Source organism: Electrophorus electricus, chromosome 8 (genome assembly GCF_013358815.1).
Source record: "Electrophorus electricus isolate fEleEle1 chromosome 8, fEleEle1.pri, whole genome shotgun sequence".
In the NCBI taxonomy this organism is placed as follows: Eukaryota; Metazoa; Chordata; class Actinopteri; order Gymnotiformes; family Gymnotidae; genus Electrophorus; species Electrophorus electricus.
In genome coordinates this window covers 25,753,201-25,769,389 of record NC_049542.1, presented here as the reverse complement: position 1 = coordinate 25,769,389, position 16,189 = coordinate 25,753,201, and the positions used below count along the sequence as shown (strand labels likewise).

Genomic DNA, 16,189 nt, shown 5'->3' with positions numbered 1-16,189 from the left:
ACAAGGCTGTTAGTGTCTGCTGGAGCATCTGAGACAACCTCAATCTACAATGTGAGCAGCTCCAATCATGACACCGCCCACAGCACCACTGCAACACTGAAGACATTAGCAGGCCAACCTTCACCTCCAAACAGGTGGTGTATAATATTACAGTTGACAGTTTCATCACTGCTATGTTGTGCAACACTTAAGAAGTTGAGTGCAGTTGTGGTTGAGTTGCACCTGATCTCAAGGGTGTGTGTAAACATGATGGGGCATAGAAGACCTTGTACTTACTGCTCCTTCAGAGATCAAGGTCATAGCAGATGTTCCACAGGTGGGGGAGAGGAAGGTGCAGGAATCCACCAACCAATAAGGGAAAGGAGAAAAAAGGAGAAAGAAGGATAGAGACATTAAGACTATATGATGTTCCGAATCATGGACACTCAGTGGCAATCTCAGTCACACCTCAGGCCCACAGATCATTAACCAAACTACTTTGAAAAATGCTTGTGCTGACATTGTTGCCCACAAAGAGCAATATGAGATGACTATCACTCAGCACCCTATTCCCACACTTCAGTGCCACTGATTGGCACTGACTGGCAGAACTAGAAGAACAGAGAGAGACATCCCCAAGCAGCCAACCCACTCACTGATGAATGATTAAACAAATGACTGCCTGTTTGATTAACTGCTGGTAAAGTTTCCAAAGTTTTAAAAAGTATGCTTTTTAAAAAATGTTTAACCATCTTCTGAATAGCTACACTGCCTTCTTGTGACCTGGTGAGCAGCCAGAAGGCTGCCCATGCCTGGTGAGGAGCGCCACGGCCTAGCAGCTGGTTAAGCTGGTTAAACTCAGGTTTAAGCCTGGAGGAGGACATGAAGTGTTACAGTAAAATAGCTCCAGATGTGACAGTGAACTTATCTATTACTTGACAGTCTTAAAATGTAACCCAAGATTATATCACATTAACTTGTAACTTATCAGGCCTTACAAAAACCAAAAAAACAAAAACAAAAACAAAAAAACCTTCTTTACACTCAAACATGATACTGTATCCTTTTCTAAACAGTGAGGCATGGTTAGGGTTATTTTTGAGGTCTGCAGAAACACTTTACTGTTTCAGTGCTACTCTTACAGCACTGCAAGTTCCTGCAAGCTAACTTCTCCAGAGTCCCACAAATCAGACTCAAATTGGACTTTCCTCAAATAGCTCCACATCTGCTGAAATGGTACAGCAGTGAAAGTGACATTTTTGGAGAAGTGGCTCTGGCTTATTTGATTAAGAAAAATGTCCCTTAGCTGAAGGCTGAAGAAATAGTGTACGATGCAGCTAAATGGAATCATGCATCTGCAGTCTGTACAAACCAGAGCTAGAATTGCAGAACACTGAGGATGCAAATTCATACAGCGCGTGCACACACACACGTACAGACACATGTAAACACACACACACAGGGCCCTAATGAAAGTGAAGAGAAGTGTGTTGCACATGCTGTGCTGCTTCCTGTCGATGTTATCTAAATGGCTTTTCATCTATATGACACGTGTTCAATATGTGAAAAAGAGAATGCGAGCATGTGCAACCCACACACACATGCAGTGGGAGGAGAGTCAATTATAGCATGTGAATGAGAGTGCACCTAATGTTTCTCTTACAAAACTAAACGTCTGTGGAAGGCAAGATGCAGCATATCAGAAACTGAATAAATATCAGCTAAGGCCAAGACAACAGGAGAAAATTCAACAGTTCAAACAAATTCTCCAGTTGAGCTTTCTTTCCTCTGCATCACCTAAAACTCCCTCCTGCATGCCTGGTTTCAACATGGAAGACCAAGGCCGTGAAACAGCTGAAACACCACTGGAAAGTGTCTCAGGGTCACGGAGTTACTGCAAGTCAGACACCTGCTTCTCATACCCCCAGTCATGTGCTGGCAGACTGAGCGACTTGGGGTTAGTTTCAGAGTATAAGAGTTAAGGCTTAGCCTTCTGACAAGACCTTTTCCACCATGTGCACTTCAGAGAGGAATGGTCCTATAGGCATGGTTCGTCTGCACATGTTTTAGAGGAGAGTGTCTGTAAGTGGCAGAGTGACAGAAAGACTGTGAGAAGGGATAGCCAACTGCACTGTTTTTGAATGCGGTTTAACAGCCGGAAGAGAGATGACAACACTCGTTTAATTCTGTGTGTTTGTGGGCAGGGTTGGAGACTGAGAGAGAGAGAGGAGTCTGACAGACAGAATTATATTGTGTGAGTTTACACACTTAAGAGAATGTGTGTTTGTGTATAATGGTCACAAGAACAAGAGCCAGAGTGAAAGATCTCTAATTCTATCAGTTCCCTTCCACCAGACACACAGCGTTCGGCGTCGAGCTGGGACCAGGGTCCTTGAAGCTCACTTCTAACTGAAGGTGCTGTCTCTTCCCATGACCCCATGACAGACCCCTTGACAGTGGCTATGTTCAGAGAGAGGGGGAAAAAACCCCCCAAAAAAAACAGCTGTGCTGAGAGGGAGCTGGACAGGGGTGATCAGTAGGGGGTCCTGACTACACACACACGACTACAATCCCCTCGCTCTCTACCTGCTGCAGTTGGTACGGCACAGAGGTAAGTGTGGCACAGTGGGTGCCTCTCTCTTAGCCAAGCCAGAGCAGGTCAGAACCGGCTGGGACAGGAAGGGCCAGTGGACAGTAGATGCCATCTTCATCTAGCACACACTGCTATTGCAGTCAGGCATGCAATCAAGTATTGCAACACACGTTCTTATGCCAAATAAATGTTACCACCTGGGCTCCAGTTTAACTCAATTGGTTTAGGTGCTGCATCTGCAGTTTATGACTGATTAATGTCACTCACACAACTTGGCAGAAAGTCTGAATCTACTACACTTCCAAACTGCACTGATGGCTGAATCACAAACTGCTTCCTACTGCCTGTCTACACCGAGTCCACTGTATACAGCATGAAATAACAGCTCTGGCATCCTTTGTAGTGCACTGTAAGTCAAATAGGAAGTCATTTGGCACTCAGGCAGCCAGTAATGCATAAGCAGTGTCTAACCTCCAAACACCTGGCTGCTGACAATATAATGCAAATCAATTCGAATACTGTTTAAATCACAGCAAGTTATTTCCTGTTTTTTAAACACAATCTCTCTGTATGTGTTTCAGGTTACTCCATTATGTGTTCATTAAGGAGACCTTAACAGACTGTTTAAAATCAGCCCAGTTTTGCCCATTTTGCTTCTTCAGGTGGAAAAGATTTTACTCCACCTAAGCAAATCACATTACATCACAGGAACAGAATCTGGACACAAAGGCATTCAGTGCTGTCTGTAGCCTCTGAGAATTGCAAAATGACATCGCATGACACCCAGGGCACAGAAACACAAGCCAAATTCTGCACCAGCAAGGAATTAACACTACAGCTAAACAGAAGATCTGTCAAGGGCCCAAAGTGGAGGTCACTGGTCTCCTTCTTTACATCTAGATGTAATCAAGATACAAGAAAATCAGACAGGGGCTTGCTTAAGCAGTGTCACAACCAGATATGTGATCAGATGTTCAAGGTTCATGGCAGTGTTTCCCTATCCAGCATATGAGAACCCTCAGATAGTGTATATGTTTGTAATATTTAAGCTCCCAGTACAAAAATGTTCACTCCCTGGGGGTCCATGAGGACTGGTTGATCTCTAACAAGGACTGAGGAACACTAGTTTATGGTCTCATTGTCTGATGGTACCTACAAATTACCTAATGCTGTAAGGAAATAATGGAGAATCTTTCAGGCAGCCAAAAGCTCGACTTTATAGCACTGTGCCATGAAGAATGCTGTCTCCTACAGAAAAATGTTTTCTTTCAGTGTACCATCCTACATTCCACACAATGATAAACGAAAGGTCACTAGCGTCAGATATCACCAGAGTCACAGCTGTCTGAATTTAGAGGATACAACATAAATTGCAAAGTGAAATTGTGCTCCCACAGTTACAGGTCAAACACAGCCACAAACACACTGGTTACTGCATTTACTTCTGTGCGTGTCTAATCTACTGTGAAAAGTGGGACGTGTTCCTATTACCTCTTTTCCACACTGCTATTTGACAGATAAACCTGTTTGACACCGCGGTATAACCACGTGGTTTCTTCGGGGATACTACGCGAACTAGTCTCTGCGACACTTCCCCTGGAGCTTTAATGTGGTTAGCTGACAGCGCTTTTTCTCTCAAGGACTGCCCTGCAGGGATACACCATTGCACTTAAAAAAAAATAAAAAAATAAAAAAATAAATAAAAAAAACCACCAAAAAAACCCCCAAACTAATTTCTTGCTCCAAAACAACCTGGTTCAACTTGAATGGCCAAGTTCATAAGTGTAAGCGTGAATAAAACACTAGCTAGGTATACCTGCGTCTGAACTGGCAAACAGGCTGTGTGCTAATGGACAAGTCTTAAAACTAGCTCTCAGCATTCTGAATTTAACAGCTGTTGTCTTATTTCCATTGTTCGAACGAGCTACGCGTTTAGAAGATTACAGTCAGCGTAACATTTTGAATTTAAATCACAGCACACGTTTGAGAGCATACAGTAAAACTATGTGGGTTGCGCATATTATCAGTGTAATAGGCGAAAAACGACTTTGCAATAACCCGAACAAGAACACCACCTCTACCTAATAGATGTACTGTTTAATTGCTGGTTTTCCAATACATACAAATTTTCGCATGTCTGCGTAAGAAATACGTTACTGCAAACAATAACGGCGAAGGTCACCACCACTTAGCTAGCCAACAATAAAAAGCCACACACAAAAAATATAGCCAATTTGTTAGACGTTAATAACTGAAAATTGACTACATCTGTATGAATATGCCAGACGGGTTAAAATCAGTATTTGCCAATCTGGGTTAACAACTTAAGACAGATGACTTTGCTAACTGTTGCAACCAATAGAAGAAAAAAAGAACAGAAATAGAAATAGAAAAAAAATGTCAAAGATCATAACAAAAACAATTGTTATCGACACAGATTTTGTACACTTCAGTTAACCAACGAGCGCTATAAAAATGATTCAACATGTTGCTTGCTATCTAAATAGCACGTCATCTAGTTAGGTCTCTATCTAGGTTGTTCAGGCAGCTAGACAGCACAACTCGCTAAAGAGCGCTACTATCCAGTCTTTGAATAACTTTGCCTTGATAAAAGCACAATTTCATTAACGCTAGCGGTTAGCGTTGTTTATAACATGTCAAATGATGTTGAACTCGAAAATATAACCTACGCGTACAGTTGCACACCATTATATTCCAGTTAGCTAGCTAGTTATTTAAATCAGATAGCTATACCAGTTAAATGAATCAACATATGTAATCGTTAAAAAGAGAAACAATAATGATAAAACCTAATTCAACGTTAGTTAACCAAGCTAAAGAGCTCGCGAACTAGTTAGCCTGCTACCTTAACAACCTTGACGAAACAAAACCCACAGAGGAAACCCAAATCTTGTGCAAGGTTTTATGTCATACTTTTCCAAATAGAAACAATTAAGAGAAACGTATCCTCCTGCTTAAGTACAGATTCGTGACACCGCATAACATTTCGTTTCACATGAGCAGCAGTCGTTGCTTCAGCTCACCCATTATTCTGACGCTCCCAGCCTCACTCACGCGCCTCCGCGATTCTCCACGAGCGCTCGCGAACTGTTTTGCGTAACGCCATGCGCCGTGTAACTTTCGTGAATGGCGCCACCATAAATCACGCGAGATGTTGCTAAAAAAAATCGATTTGAACTGACTCAAGAGGACGGTCGGTCAAATAACTACTCAAAATCATACACAGTCGCAGAAACTTTACTGTTATATTCAAGGCAGCTCTGAAACTGAGTCCTTGTCACTGAAAGAAAAAAAATAAATAACGATTAATAAAAACTGGCATACAAATTTATGTGCAGTAAATTGAGATATTATAATTACATGAACAAGTAAAGTCAATTGTCCACTGCAACAAAAGTCTGATGCACTCGTCAGATGTTATCTTTTATTACTCATAAAATGAATCTAGGATATACTCAGTCATGTCATTCAAGAAACGAGTGCACCGATTAGCTTTAGTGATTTCTACTGAACACTTGATATTCCAGACATGTCTTTCACGAGGCAACCAGGTCTATATGCTACAGTACTGCTATCTACTGGTCCAATGATGACACTGCGCTGTAATTACCTTTCACAATAGATGTCCAAGAAGCTTGTGAGTCGGCTGGAGGAAAAGTATGCTTCTGTTTACCGTCACAATAATGGAAAAATTAGGACATCTTTATCATATATCTGAATTATACGGTTGAAAACGGTAATGACTTTGCCTTTCAAATTTTCGATAACAAATAAAGTTACAGAAATATTTTAGATCATTTCATATAGTTTACACAGTTAAAATATTTCTTGCAATATTTGTTAAGATTTTGCTACCAGCTGCTCTTTTTTTTGAAGTAAATTCTGAATCTTTTATGCATTTGTTGTGATCTTGAACACATAAATTATGGTCTGGAGAGTTTCATTTTATCCAAACTCATATATACAATATATTTTCTTTTGCCTTTAAATACGTTTTCTTTGGTGCTTTATTTATAAAACTATAAAAGTGAAGATAAACAGCTTTTAATTAATCAAAAAAGAAGATACCTTCATAAATGTAAATTTGGTCATTTACAACTTCTGATATTTTTGAGAACGACACCAAACCCCCCCCCCCCAAAAAAAAATCTTTGATACAAGCAGACCCTCTTAAAATGTTAACGCTGTGAAAACACTGCTTTTTCTTTTAATTCTTTTAATACTTTTGTGACCAACCAGATCTAATATTTTATGTATCTGGATGCTTGGGTGCGCCCTCTTCTAATGAAAATAAAATAAATTAAAATAAAATAAAATAAAAATACATTAAAATGGATAAAACAAAGTCTAGGAGGCATAAAACATTAAAAATAATTACAGACAAACGTAGGTATGTGAATAACGTGAGCTCTTTCATTGTTTTAGGATAACTCTTAAAAGTTAATGAACCGTTTTGGGGAGACAGCAGCCTATCGGACATGCCGTGATGAAACAACGCGGGACAACTGCACACACACGCGCATTTTCCCGCATCACATTACGAAACCGTAATTAACAGGAGCAAAAATGTTAACAAACGCTATATGCTGTAACTCGTTCGACAACAGATAAACACTCAAGTTGACTACCGCTTCCTACATGGATAGTGGGTCGGGTAGGTGTGGCTTACAACTAAGTTCGAGAGAAAGCGGATTTAAGTGGCTTGCGTTTGGAAGTTTAGAAACAGCTTGTGTCGCGTGCGATTATGCAGTCCTGTACCGTTCCCGACCTGCAGATAGCTTTTAACTTTTTCCATCCCGTACGCAAACATGCTAACGTGAATAGCTTGCTATCCAGATACTTGTGCAAGTTTGCGGGATGCCGTCCCTGCGCCAGATAACGTTACATGTATCATGAAATACAAGGTTCGTACAGCAAGGACGAATCGATATGGCATGTTTTACTTTCCCTAAATATTCTTGGTTGGATTTTCTCTTCACTTTATTCGGGGTGTGCACGTATCTGTTTGACGTGGGCTCGGATCTGTGGGTGGCTGCGGAGTTTTGCCAACGCGGGCATTTCTTTTGGTCCGGACTGGTGCTCAGCTTTATGCTCACATCGTCTGTCATAGTTCAGATGTTCAGCTGGTTCTGGATTAAATACGATCGCGATCTTGAAAACTTTGAGTCCGAAACATCTGAGAATAATATTGTTTTGGGAGGTCCTAGCCATGCCAAGTTAACCTGCTTCCTGCATGTTTGTCAGCTTGGATTCTTCTTCAGGTAAACTTAAAGGTTTTGTAACACATCTCGTGCTGTTTTAAGTGACGCATGAACTTTTTCTGTAGGCCTATGTCACGGGAAGCGTCTCCTCCGTGGGGAATTAAACGCGTTCATACTCTGTTCCTTATTCCCAGACACGTCTCGGCCCTCCGGCAGGGGTTCTGCGTGTGGTGGCGCAGGGGCGCAGGCGCGCGCTACGCCGTCTACCTGACCCATGACCTCAGCATGCTGCGACTCTTCGAGACGTTCTGCGAGAGCGCGCCGCAGCTCGCGCTCATGGTGCACACTATGCTCCGCACCGGTCATGCGAGGACCATCCAATGTGGGTAACCACCGCGGTGGTGAAGTGCCTCATGAGGTGGTGGGGGGTGCATCTTGATTCAATGAAGCTAGACAATATGTTTAGTAATTTTAAAAGGATAAAAATACTTCTTAGTAATTCTTAGTGGAAAATGACATTTTTAAGTAGTGTACTATCTGATAATTACCCAGTATAATAACATAATTTAACTGTTTGAGGAACTTGGATATAGGAACTTGATACACTAAACAGTTTGTAGTCTGTGAAGCATGACGATGTTATACTTGATGATGTGTAGACTAGTGATGCCACTGCTGCATGTCCTCTGCAGGTGTGAGTGTGGTTGCCTCTACCATGTCTGTGGCATGGATGGTGGTGGATTACCATCGCTCACTGCGTTCCTACCTGCCTGAGAAGACCAGACAGGACTGGCTGTCTTCTGTGGCCTACTTCTTGTGGAACCTACTCCTGATTGCCCCACGAGTGGTCTCTGTGGCACTCTTTACCTCCGTCCTGCCCCTGTACATCGTCGCTCACTTCCTGTCTCTGTGGTTTGTGTTTGTCCTGTGGGCTTGGCTCCAGGGCACATGTTTTATGGATAGCAGGGCCGGAGAATGGCTCTACCGGGCCACCATAGGCGTCATCTGGTACTTCAGTTGGTTCAGTGTATCAGAAGGTCGCACCAGGTGGAGGAGCCTCGTCTATCACACCTTCATCCTGGTAGACAACAGTATTCTCCTGCTCACGTGGTGGTGGATGAGGAACCCTGAAATGACGCAGACATACGCGCTGCCTCTTGCTGTTCTTGTGCCGCTCTTTTACGTGACTGGTCTGCTGGTCAAAGCTCTGTATTACCATTGCTGTCACCCCACGCGTCAGGGTGACCTGCCCGATGGGCTGGTGTATAAAAGTGCTGTTGATCAGACTTCTGCTGTTTATTCCCAAACTGTCAACAAGAGAATGGCCAATCATGTCACTAACTTTTACAGCGCCAAGACAACCGCTGTGACTAAGACAAGTAGGCATGAAAGAAACAGGATTGTTTGAGGAGGACACAAATTAAGACTCAATTGTCTTATCCAGTTAAGACATTTTAATTACTATTTGTGACTCATTCGTGACACAATTCGGGTGGTGGTCTTTTAAAAAGGGCTAATGTATTTTGGCAAATAACAATTGATATTAAATATAGTACTACACAGGAGTAATAGGATTTTATTTGCAGATTTGCAGATGACAGTGTTATCTCCAAGTTAATTGGAGACTGGACATGACAGTTTGATGTAGTCCAAGGGTAGCATTATTCCTAATCTGAAGAGATGGCCCTCGGGTTGGTCTCATGCAGAGACTTGTACTGTATCAAATCCTCCAGATGGTTATTCTTCATAAATGACCCGAAAAGTCATCGGGGGCCAGAGGAGTTTATTGTTTTGTTTTTGGTGTAGTAGTGCTAGTAATTAATTTTAGGTTCAATGCGTGTTTATTTATGTTTCTCTAAGTCAAATTTTCTAATGTGTGTTTATAACAGGCACTGATTAATATACCTCATGCTGCACGTCTTCTGTTCATACGGATGTTTGGGAACAAACTCGTAAACAAAAGACGAGATCCACAAGTTTACCATACTGTACATCAGTATATGAAGACTCTGTGGAGTAACTTAAGTGATGATGTGATGAAGTGATTATTTGACCCATATTAATGTTTAAACCCACATGACATCTGGATTTGGTGTAGTTTCAAAGTAGGGAATCAGTCCAGTTGTAGTTAGTTGATGTGCTGGAAGAAAACGTGTGCTTTTGTGACTTGTTTGAAAAGTGTTCCTGTCCACCAAATGGGATGGCTGATTTCTAATTCTTGACTTTGTCCAGATGAGGTTATGGGCAAGCAGATGAGAGCGGTTAGCACTTGTAATCGAGTAGCGATGAGAGTTAGAAGGAACAGAGTGTGTTTGCATGGCTGGGGTCATCCAGCAGGGAGTTGTTTTTCGTTATGAGCATTGTACCTTAGTTCCTACTCATAAGCTGTCAGTTTGTGTAAAAAGGAAACCATTTCATTTCATGTTTTTTTGTTGTAAGTCACCATCCTGAATTATAGTGGTTACAGTGGTTAAGGTCATGCTTTCTCTCGTGGAATGACTCTGCTTACCAGTTCAAATAAATGAAGGCCAGATAAATGGTAAGATTTTTGCATTAAAAAAATGAAAAAGTGTTATGATGGGCAGTACAGTGTTAAAAGGTTATTCTTCAACATGCACTATTTTCATTATGCCAAAAAAAAAACCAAAAAAACAAAGGAGGAACACACATTCTACTCACAGGTGCACAGAGGTGGGGAATTTAATTTGTTTATAAGTGAAATAGATTGACGAGAAGTGGGAGAGCACGCTAAAGTGTTTGTTCTCATGCATTGTCTTGCATAATTGGTCTGCTGGTTAAAACTATATCACAGTTGCTGTCACTCCATACTGTAACAAGCAAATGCAAATCTACAAATCAAAATAGCTTAAGCAAAGTCCCAATTATCATGTCACCAACTAGACCAGAGCGGCCATCCGTATTGTAATCTAAATACGACCAGTTATAAAACCTTTTACATGTTAAAGACATTTTTAGATGCGTGTCATACAGTGACATGTGTTCAGCATATGGAGATGTGCCATATGTGTACTAACAACTATAGTCATGGCCAAAAGTTTTGAGACTAGAACAAATTTTGGTTTTTACAAACTTTACTGCTTCAGTTTTTAGGGTTTTCAATTTGCATTAACTCTAGATTGTGAAGCGTGATCAAATTAATTGCAATGTATTGCAAAGTCATTCCTTGTCATGAAAATTAACTTGATCACAAAAAATTACTGCATTTCAGCCCTGCCACTAAACAGCCTGCTAACATCATTTCACTGATCTCTTGTTAGCTCAGGAGAAACTGTTAACGAGGACAAGGCAGCTGATATCACTCTGTCATTCTGATTAGAAGAGCAGACTGGTTGCGTTAAAAAGGTGGTGGCGCTTGAAGTTTTCTTCAGTTATCCATGGTTACCTCCAAGGAAACATGTGCAGTCATCATTGCCTTGCATCACATCAAAAGGGCTTCACAGGCAGTGACATTGCTGCTTGTAAGATAGCACCTAAATCAACCATTTATTTACGATTTTCTTAGATATAAAGGAAAAATCAAAGCTAGGAGGAGCTAAGCTCCTTGATGCCCATAATGTCGAGACTCTTGTGTTTTTCCAAATCTAGTGTATGTTCTCTGACTGTGAACTGCTTGTCACATGCTCCGATAGCCCAAAAGTGTCAAACTGAACAGTAAGAGCATAGATTTTTTATTTATGTGAAAAGACTAGTTTTGACAGAATAGCAGAATTCAGTGGAGAAGGCTGACAACAAATGTTAAGCCATTAACAAACTTGCAGAGTATTATAGAGAATTAGACATTAGTAAAGTCCAAAGTGTATAGAACCATGCAGTTACTCAAACTAGATGTATCACTAGATATAATCTGCTTGCTCTAGTATATATAACTGTGAGCCCCCACACTGAAGTAACAAGTTTAATAATTCATATTAAAATGAGTAGTTCCTTAACATACATGATAAACAGTTTTATAGCATGAGATCTGTAATGTGATCTTTACAAAGTATTGATCATATGATTTAATGACCAACACAAAGTCCTGATCACATGTTTTTCCCCTATATAGAGATCTCTTCATATGGGTTTTTCCTCCACATTAGTGTTACTCAAATTGGTCACAACTGGTTAAATATGACCTTCTGGAGTCTTATGTAAGTGCTTCTATCCCTCATGGTGTGGTTAGCTCTGTCACCAGAGGATGACCTCTGGCTGTGGTCTCCACTGATCCTACTGATTTTAATAAACCCACTAAGGGGGGATTACTGGTTTGCTTTTGGAATGTGAATATTGTACATTTCACTGGAGGTTTGTTTGTCAGGTGCTTACTTATTAATCCCCAAGGTGCACCATCCGCATTCCTTGGGGTGGAAAATCTGTGTGGAATAGCACGTGGAAAGACTTATGGTCACACACGTGTAGAATGTTGCGTTGCATAAACTCAGGAGGAGGGGACTGGCATGACGTTCTCACTTTCAGTTTCTGCCGTAAGTTGATACATAACCTTTTTCAGACATCTGGAGCAAAAGTATTTTATAGACGAGAGCCGCAGTCTCACGCCATGGAGGAGATATTTCCTTTTGATCTCGTGAAGTCGGACATTGTGTTTTCATTCCTGGGTTTTGTCGTCTTCCTCTTGGATATAGCACTGGATGTTTGGGCTGTGGTGTCACTCTATCAGGAGGGTTCTTACATTTCCATGAGCCTGTTAATATTTCTGCTGCTGGGCTCCTCGGCCCTCCTCCAGGTATTCAGCTGGATCTGGTATTCAGACCCCTCGGTCACCCTGGAAACCAGCATAGAGAAGTCCGTGAGGAGACATGGTTTACTGGGGCTGCTTCACGTCTTTCAGCTGGGTGTGTTACTCAGGTTTGTGGGTAATTTGGGTTCCTTCTCTTTCTCCTTCACTGCTGTGATAAATTAGTCTGTCAGAGGGAACTGATTCGCATGGCTATAATAGCCCACATTTGCAAAACCCTTCAAACAAGAGGGGAAAAGTATCTGTTTTTATATTAGTACAAAAGGTGTTTTGTAAAATATATTTTTATAGGGCAGTTGGGTTGTAGCAGTTTCTGAAATGTATCTAGGACAAAAAAAAAATCAAAATTGGCACAGTTCATCAGAGATGTGTATAGTAAACAAAAACTGTACTAAAGTAAAACTACTGTTATATTAAAATAATAATTACTCAAGTAGAAGTAAGTAGTCATTTAAATTACTACTTAAATAAAAGTAAAAAAGTACCAAGTATAAAAACTACTCAAGTAACGAGCTACTTTATCAGATCTCATTTAATTATTAAAACAGAACTGCAAAATCCAGACATGATTTAGACAGCACATTGAAACACCAAATCAAATATGTACAATTTCTGTTAAAATTAATTGTAATAAAAAGTGTTGCTACCTTCAAGTCTTATGACGGGATTAGTATTCTACCCATAGACGTTATATACAGTCTATGGTTCCACCAATAACAAGATCTGGAACTAGTTAGCTGACTTACTATGTCATGTGTTATGGCTACATGAAGTTTTTCATATCAACTAGATGTTATGCATATGAGTGTAACAAGCATCACAGTAGATTTGGTGACAATAACAATAAACCTAAAAAACCAAACATTTTATGCAGGTGTGCAGGTGTGATGGAGATCTCCATCTGCAAACTTAAACAGATAGACAGTTTCAGAAGGGGCGTAGCTGGGTTCCTGATTTATGACCTCAACATGCTGCGACTGATGGAGACATTTTCTGAAAGTGTTCCCCAGCTGGTCCTCATGATCCACACTCTTATACAGGAGCAAGACCTGCGGCTTGTCTCAGGTAAGATGCACTGATGTTGCATGAGCAGAACATGCTCTGTGAATGGCCTTTTGAGATCGATGTATCATTTATATTAGTTATTTGTGTAACTTATCCAAACAGTTAGCATGTTTAATTTTAAATTTACAGTATTAAATGTGACAAATTCTGGATATATACTGACTATCCAGATGCTTGATCAAGGCTGGTGATGGAACACAGCACATTAATAACACACAATGCTTTTGTAACTCAAAAATATTAATAATATAAAGCTTTAAAAATCATAATCAATGTTTTTTCCCTGCCTTCTTTGATAAATTGTTCTGAAAAAAAAAATGCTGCAGGTAGAATGTATTTAGTAATTTTAATGCTGGGTATAATATTTCAACATTAGGCACAAATTTTGGATTTGCTAATTTCATAATTAGAAACAATATACTCACCATCCTACACCGCCGTTGTTGTCTGCACAGTGGCCAAGATTGTTGGTTGCTTTCTTGCCATTGCTTGGAACATGACCTTCTACCATCGCAGCATGCGTAAATTTATCCCAGAGGCATCCAAGATGGGTTGGCTTTCCTCAGTGGTCTACTTCCTGTGGAACCTGCTGCTCATTGTCCCGCGGGTGGTGTCTCTGGCCCTGTTTGCCTCCGCCCTGCCCTGCTACGTCGCCGTCCACTTCCTGTGTCTGTGGATTTTGTTGACTCTTTGGGCCTGGTGGCAGAACACAGACTTCATGGACTCCAAGGGAGGCGAATGGCTCTACCGGGCCACCGTAGGACTCATCTGGTACTTCAGCTGGTTTAACGTGGCGCAGGGCGGGACCAAACTGAGGAGTGGCGTGTACCACCTGTTCATGGGGCTGGACATGACTCTGCTGCTGGTTCTGTGGTGGTGTATGCAGTGTGTGGAGTCAGCACGGCAGAATCCCCCCCCGCTCAGCCCGTATGTGTTGCTGGGAGCAGTCCCTGCCCTCTACATTGTGGGGATCTTACTGAAACTGGTTTATTACAGTAAGTGCCATCCAAAGCAGGCTTCCGTGGAAATCAGGAAAGCCGAGAGCCCACGGGCTATGTCTGAGAGCTTGGTAATGGCATGCGCCACTGTGGAGACAGACTCAACTAGCACTCCCGAACGTGAACCTCAACGTGAAGCTTCCCTCCAACCACAGCAACATGGTGTCATCCACAAGAGAATGAGAGACATGGCCATCCATTTCTACCACTAGGCTGGATTTAGTAACAGACACTTTTTTTTAATCAGCCATTCCTAATCTTCCCAAACTACAAATACATATCCAGCAATACAAGTTTCTTCAAAGTAAAAACCAAGAACCAAACAGGAGTTGGTGGTGAAATATCTCAAGCGGATGCTGGCAACAGAGATGTCCCTTTGTAGTATATAATTTATGCAGAAGTTGTGTTGTAAATACTATTTTGTGTGTAATATTTACTAAATTCAGGATTCTGGTGTGAATCCAAGTTCAGAAGTTTACTTTGTTTAATGGAATAGAACTGCATATACAAAAGAACAGCGGTTCAAAATATCTGGTTACATCCTACCGATGTCCACTGCCAAATACTGTAACAGTCTTTATTCTACAGCACTCAGGAATTAATGAAAAACAATGTGTTTGTTTTGATATGGTTGTATTAGATTGTGTGTGTGTGTGTGTGTGTGTGTGTGTGTATATATATATATATATATATATATATATATATATATATATATATATAATTTGTTTCTCTTGGTTCAAGGACACAAACGCCAGGTGGAGCTTTCAAAGATTTTATTGATGGAGCCACAGACATTCTTATAGTACACAAGAAAACTGTTGGGCCAAACAGTACTCCGGTCCCATACAAACAAACGGGGGGGGAGAGCATCCAGCTACAATATTTATTAAACAAGATCCTACTTAACATGGCCAAATGGAGTTGTTATTGTGAGACTGTCTCCCTGTAACTTAAGAAATAATTCACACAATAGCAACTCTGACTAAAGAAATCCCAGTTCACAGAATACTGACCATTGGACATGGCTACAGGTAAACGATGTGTCATAGTTCTGCCCTCTTAAGCGCACACGGTTCAGAATAAGAGGACAAGCAGAAAACCCCCATTCAAGATTTCCTGCTGCTTAACAGGGAGCTTCACATCACTCTGTACACTGCAGGAGTATTTTTTGCACATATTAAGCACACATCTGGCGCTCAGCCTGGGTGTAGTACATCTTAAGGGCACCCACCCTCCAAATGAAATCATAAAACCCTGCCCAAAATAAAATAAGCCTCACACAGCAAAACACAAACATGTCTCTTCTTTCGTAGACATTAAGAAACATTTGGGACCAAGTTCACTGAAGCCTTTCACAAACGCCGTCTCTTCCAGGAACGTCAAGGCTTTTTGTGACGCAGACATCACGCCAGTCGAACTGGATGTGCCAGCAGTTACAGCTGATGTGCTGAAGACTTAAAAACCCAACACAGCACAGGGGGAGGGAGAAACCTGAAGAACTGTACGGTCTTGCTGGAAAAGCTGGATCGGTTTACAGTTTCTTTGATTGTCCAGGCATTTAAGTCTCAAAGGCGAC

At 41.2% G+C, this 16,189-nt stretch overlaps 3 protein-coding genes across 5 annotated transcripts in view; 2 read left to right on the top strand and 1 right to left on the bottom strand.

Annotated features, from left to right (window-relative positions):
* LOC113590447 (septin-7-like) overlaps positions 1–5,699 on the bottom strand; it is a 33,724-nt gene extending 28,025 nt beyond the window's left edge. For 2 of the 3 annotated variants that reach the window (XM_035528952.1, XM_035528953.1), the window contains exons 1-2: positions 5,507–5,610; positions 277–281 (exon numbers count right to left, since the gene is read on the bottom strand). In XM_035528952.1, the coding sequence (XP_035384845.1) occupies positions 277–281; positions 5,507–5,573 (72 nt within the window). In that variant the 5' untranslated portion in view covers positions 5,574–5,610. The other variant, XM_035528954.1, reaches the window with a different exon arrangement.
* Positions 5,700–6,835: 1,136 nt separating this feature from the next.
* Positions 6,836–10,882, top strand: xkr8.3 (XK, Kell blood group complex subunit-related family, member 8, tandem duplicate 3). The gene is made up of 3 exons (XM_027018930.2): positions 6,836–7,854; positions 7,989–8,176; positions 8,487–10,882. The coding sequence occupies exons 1-3, from the start codon at positions 7,523–7,525 to the stop codon at positions 9,200–9,202; spliced, it is 1,236 nt and encodes a 411-aa protein (XP_026874731.2). The 5' UTR covers positions 6,836–7,522; the 3' UTR covers positions 9,203–10,882.
* A 363-nt stretch (positions 10,883–11,245) lies between these two features.
* Positions 11,246–15,277, top strand: LOC113582918 (XK-related protein 8-like). The gene is made up of 3 exons (XM_027018968.2): positions 11,246–12,660; positions 13,425–13,615; positions 14,071–15,277. Exons 1-3 carry the CDS (start codon positions 12,215–12,217, stop codon positions 14,823–14,825), a joined length of 1,392 nt encoding a protein of 463 aa, XP_026874769.2. The 5' UTR covers positions 11,246–12,214; the 3' UTR covers positions 14,826–15,277.
* Positions 15,278–16,189: the final 912 nt, after the last annotated feature.

Coding starts and splice junctions, on each gene's coding strand:
- xkr8.3 (XM_027018930.2), top strand. CDS start 7,523: ATGGCATGTTTTACTTTCCCTAAATATTCTTGGTTGGATTTTCTCTTC. Junction 7,855..7,988: donor CAGCTTGGATTCTTCTTCAG/GTAAACTTAAAG, acceptor CCTTATTCCCAG/ACACGTCTCGGCCCTCCGGC. Junction 8,177..8,486: donor TCATGCGAGGACCATCCAAT/GTGGGTAACCAC, acceptor TGTCCTCTGCAG/GTGTGAGTGTGGTTGCCTCT.
- LOC113582918 (XM_027018968.2), top strand. CDS start 12,215: ATGTTGCGTTGCATAAACTCAGGAGGAGGGGACTGGCATGACGTTCTC. Junction 12,661..13,424: donor CAGCTGGGTGTGTTACTCAG/GTTTGTGGGTAA, acceptor CATTTTATGCAG/GTGTGCAGGTGTGATGGAGA. Junction 13,616..14,070: donor AGACCTGCGGCTTGTCTCAG/GTAAGATGCACT, acceptor TTGTCTGCACAG/TGGCCAAGATTGTTGGTTGC.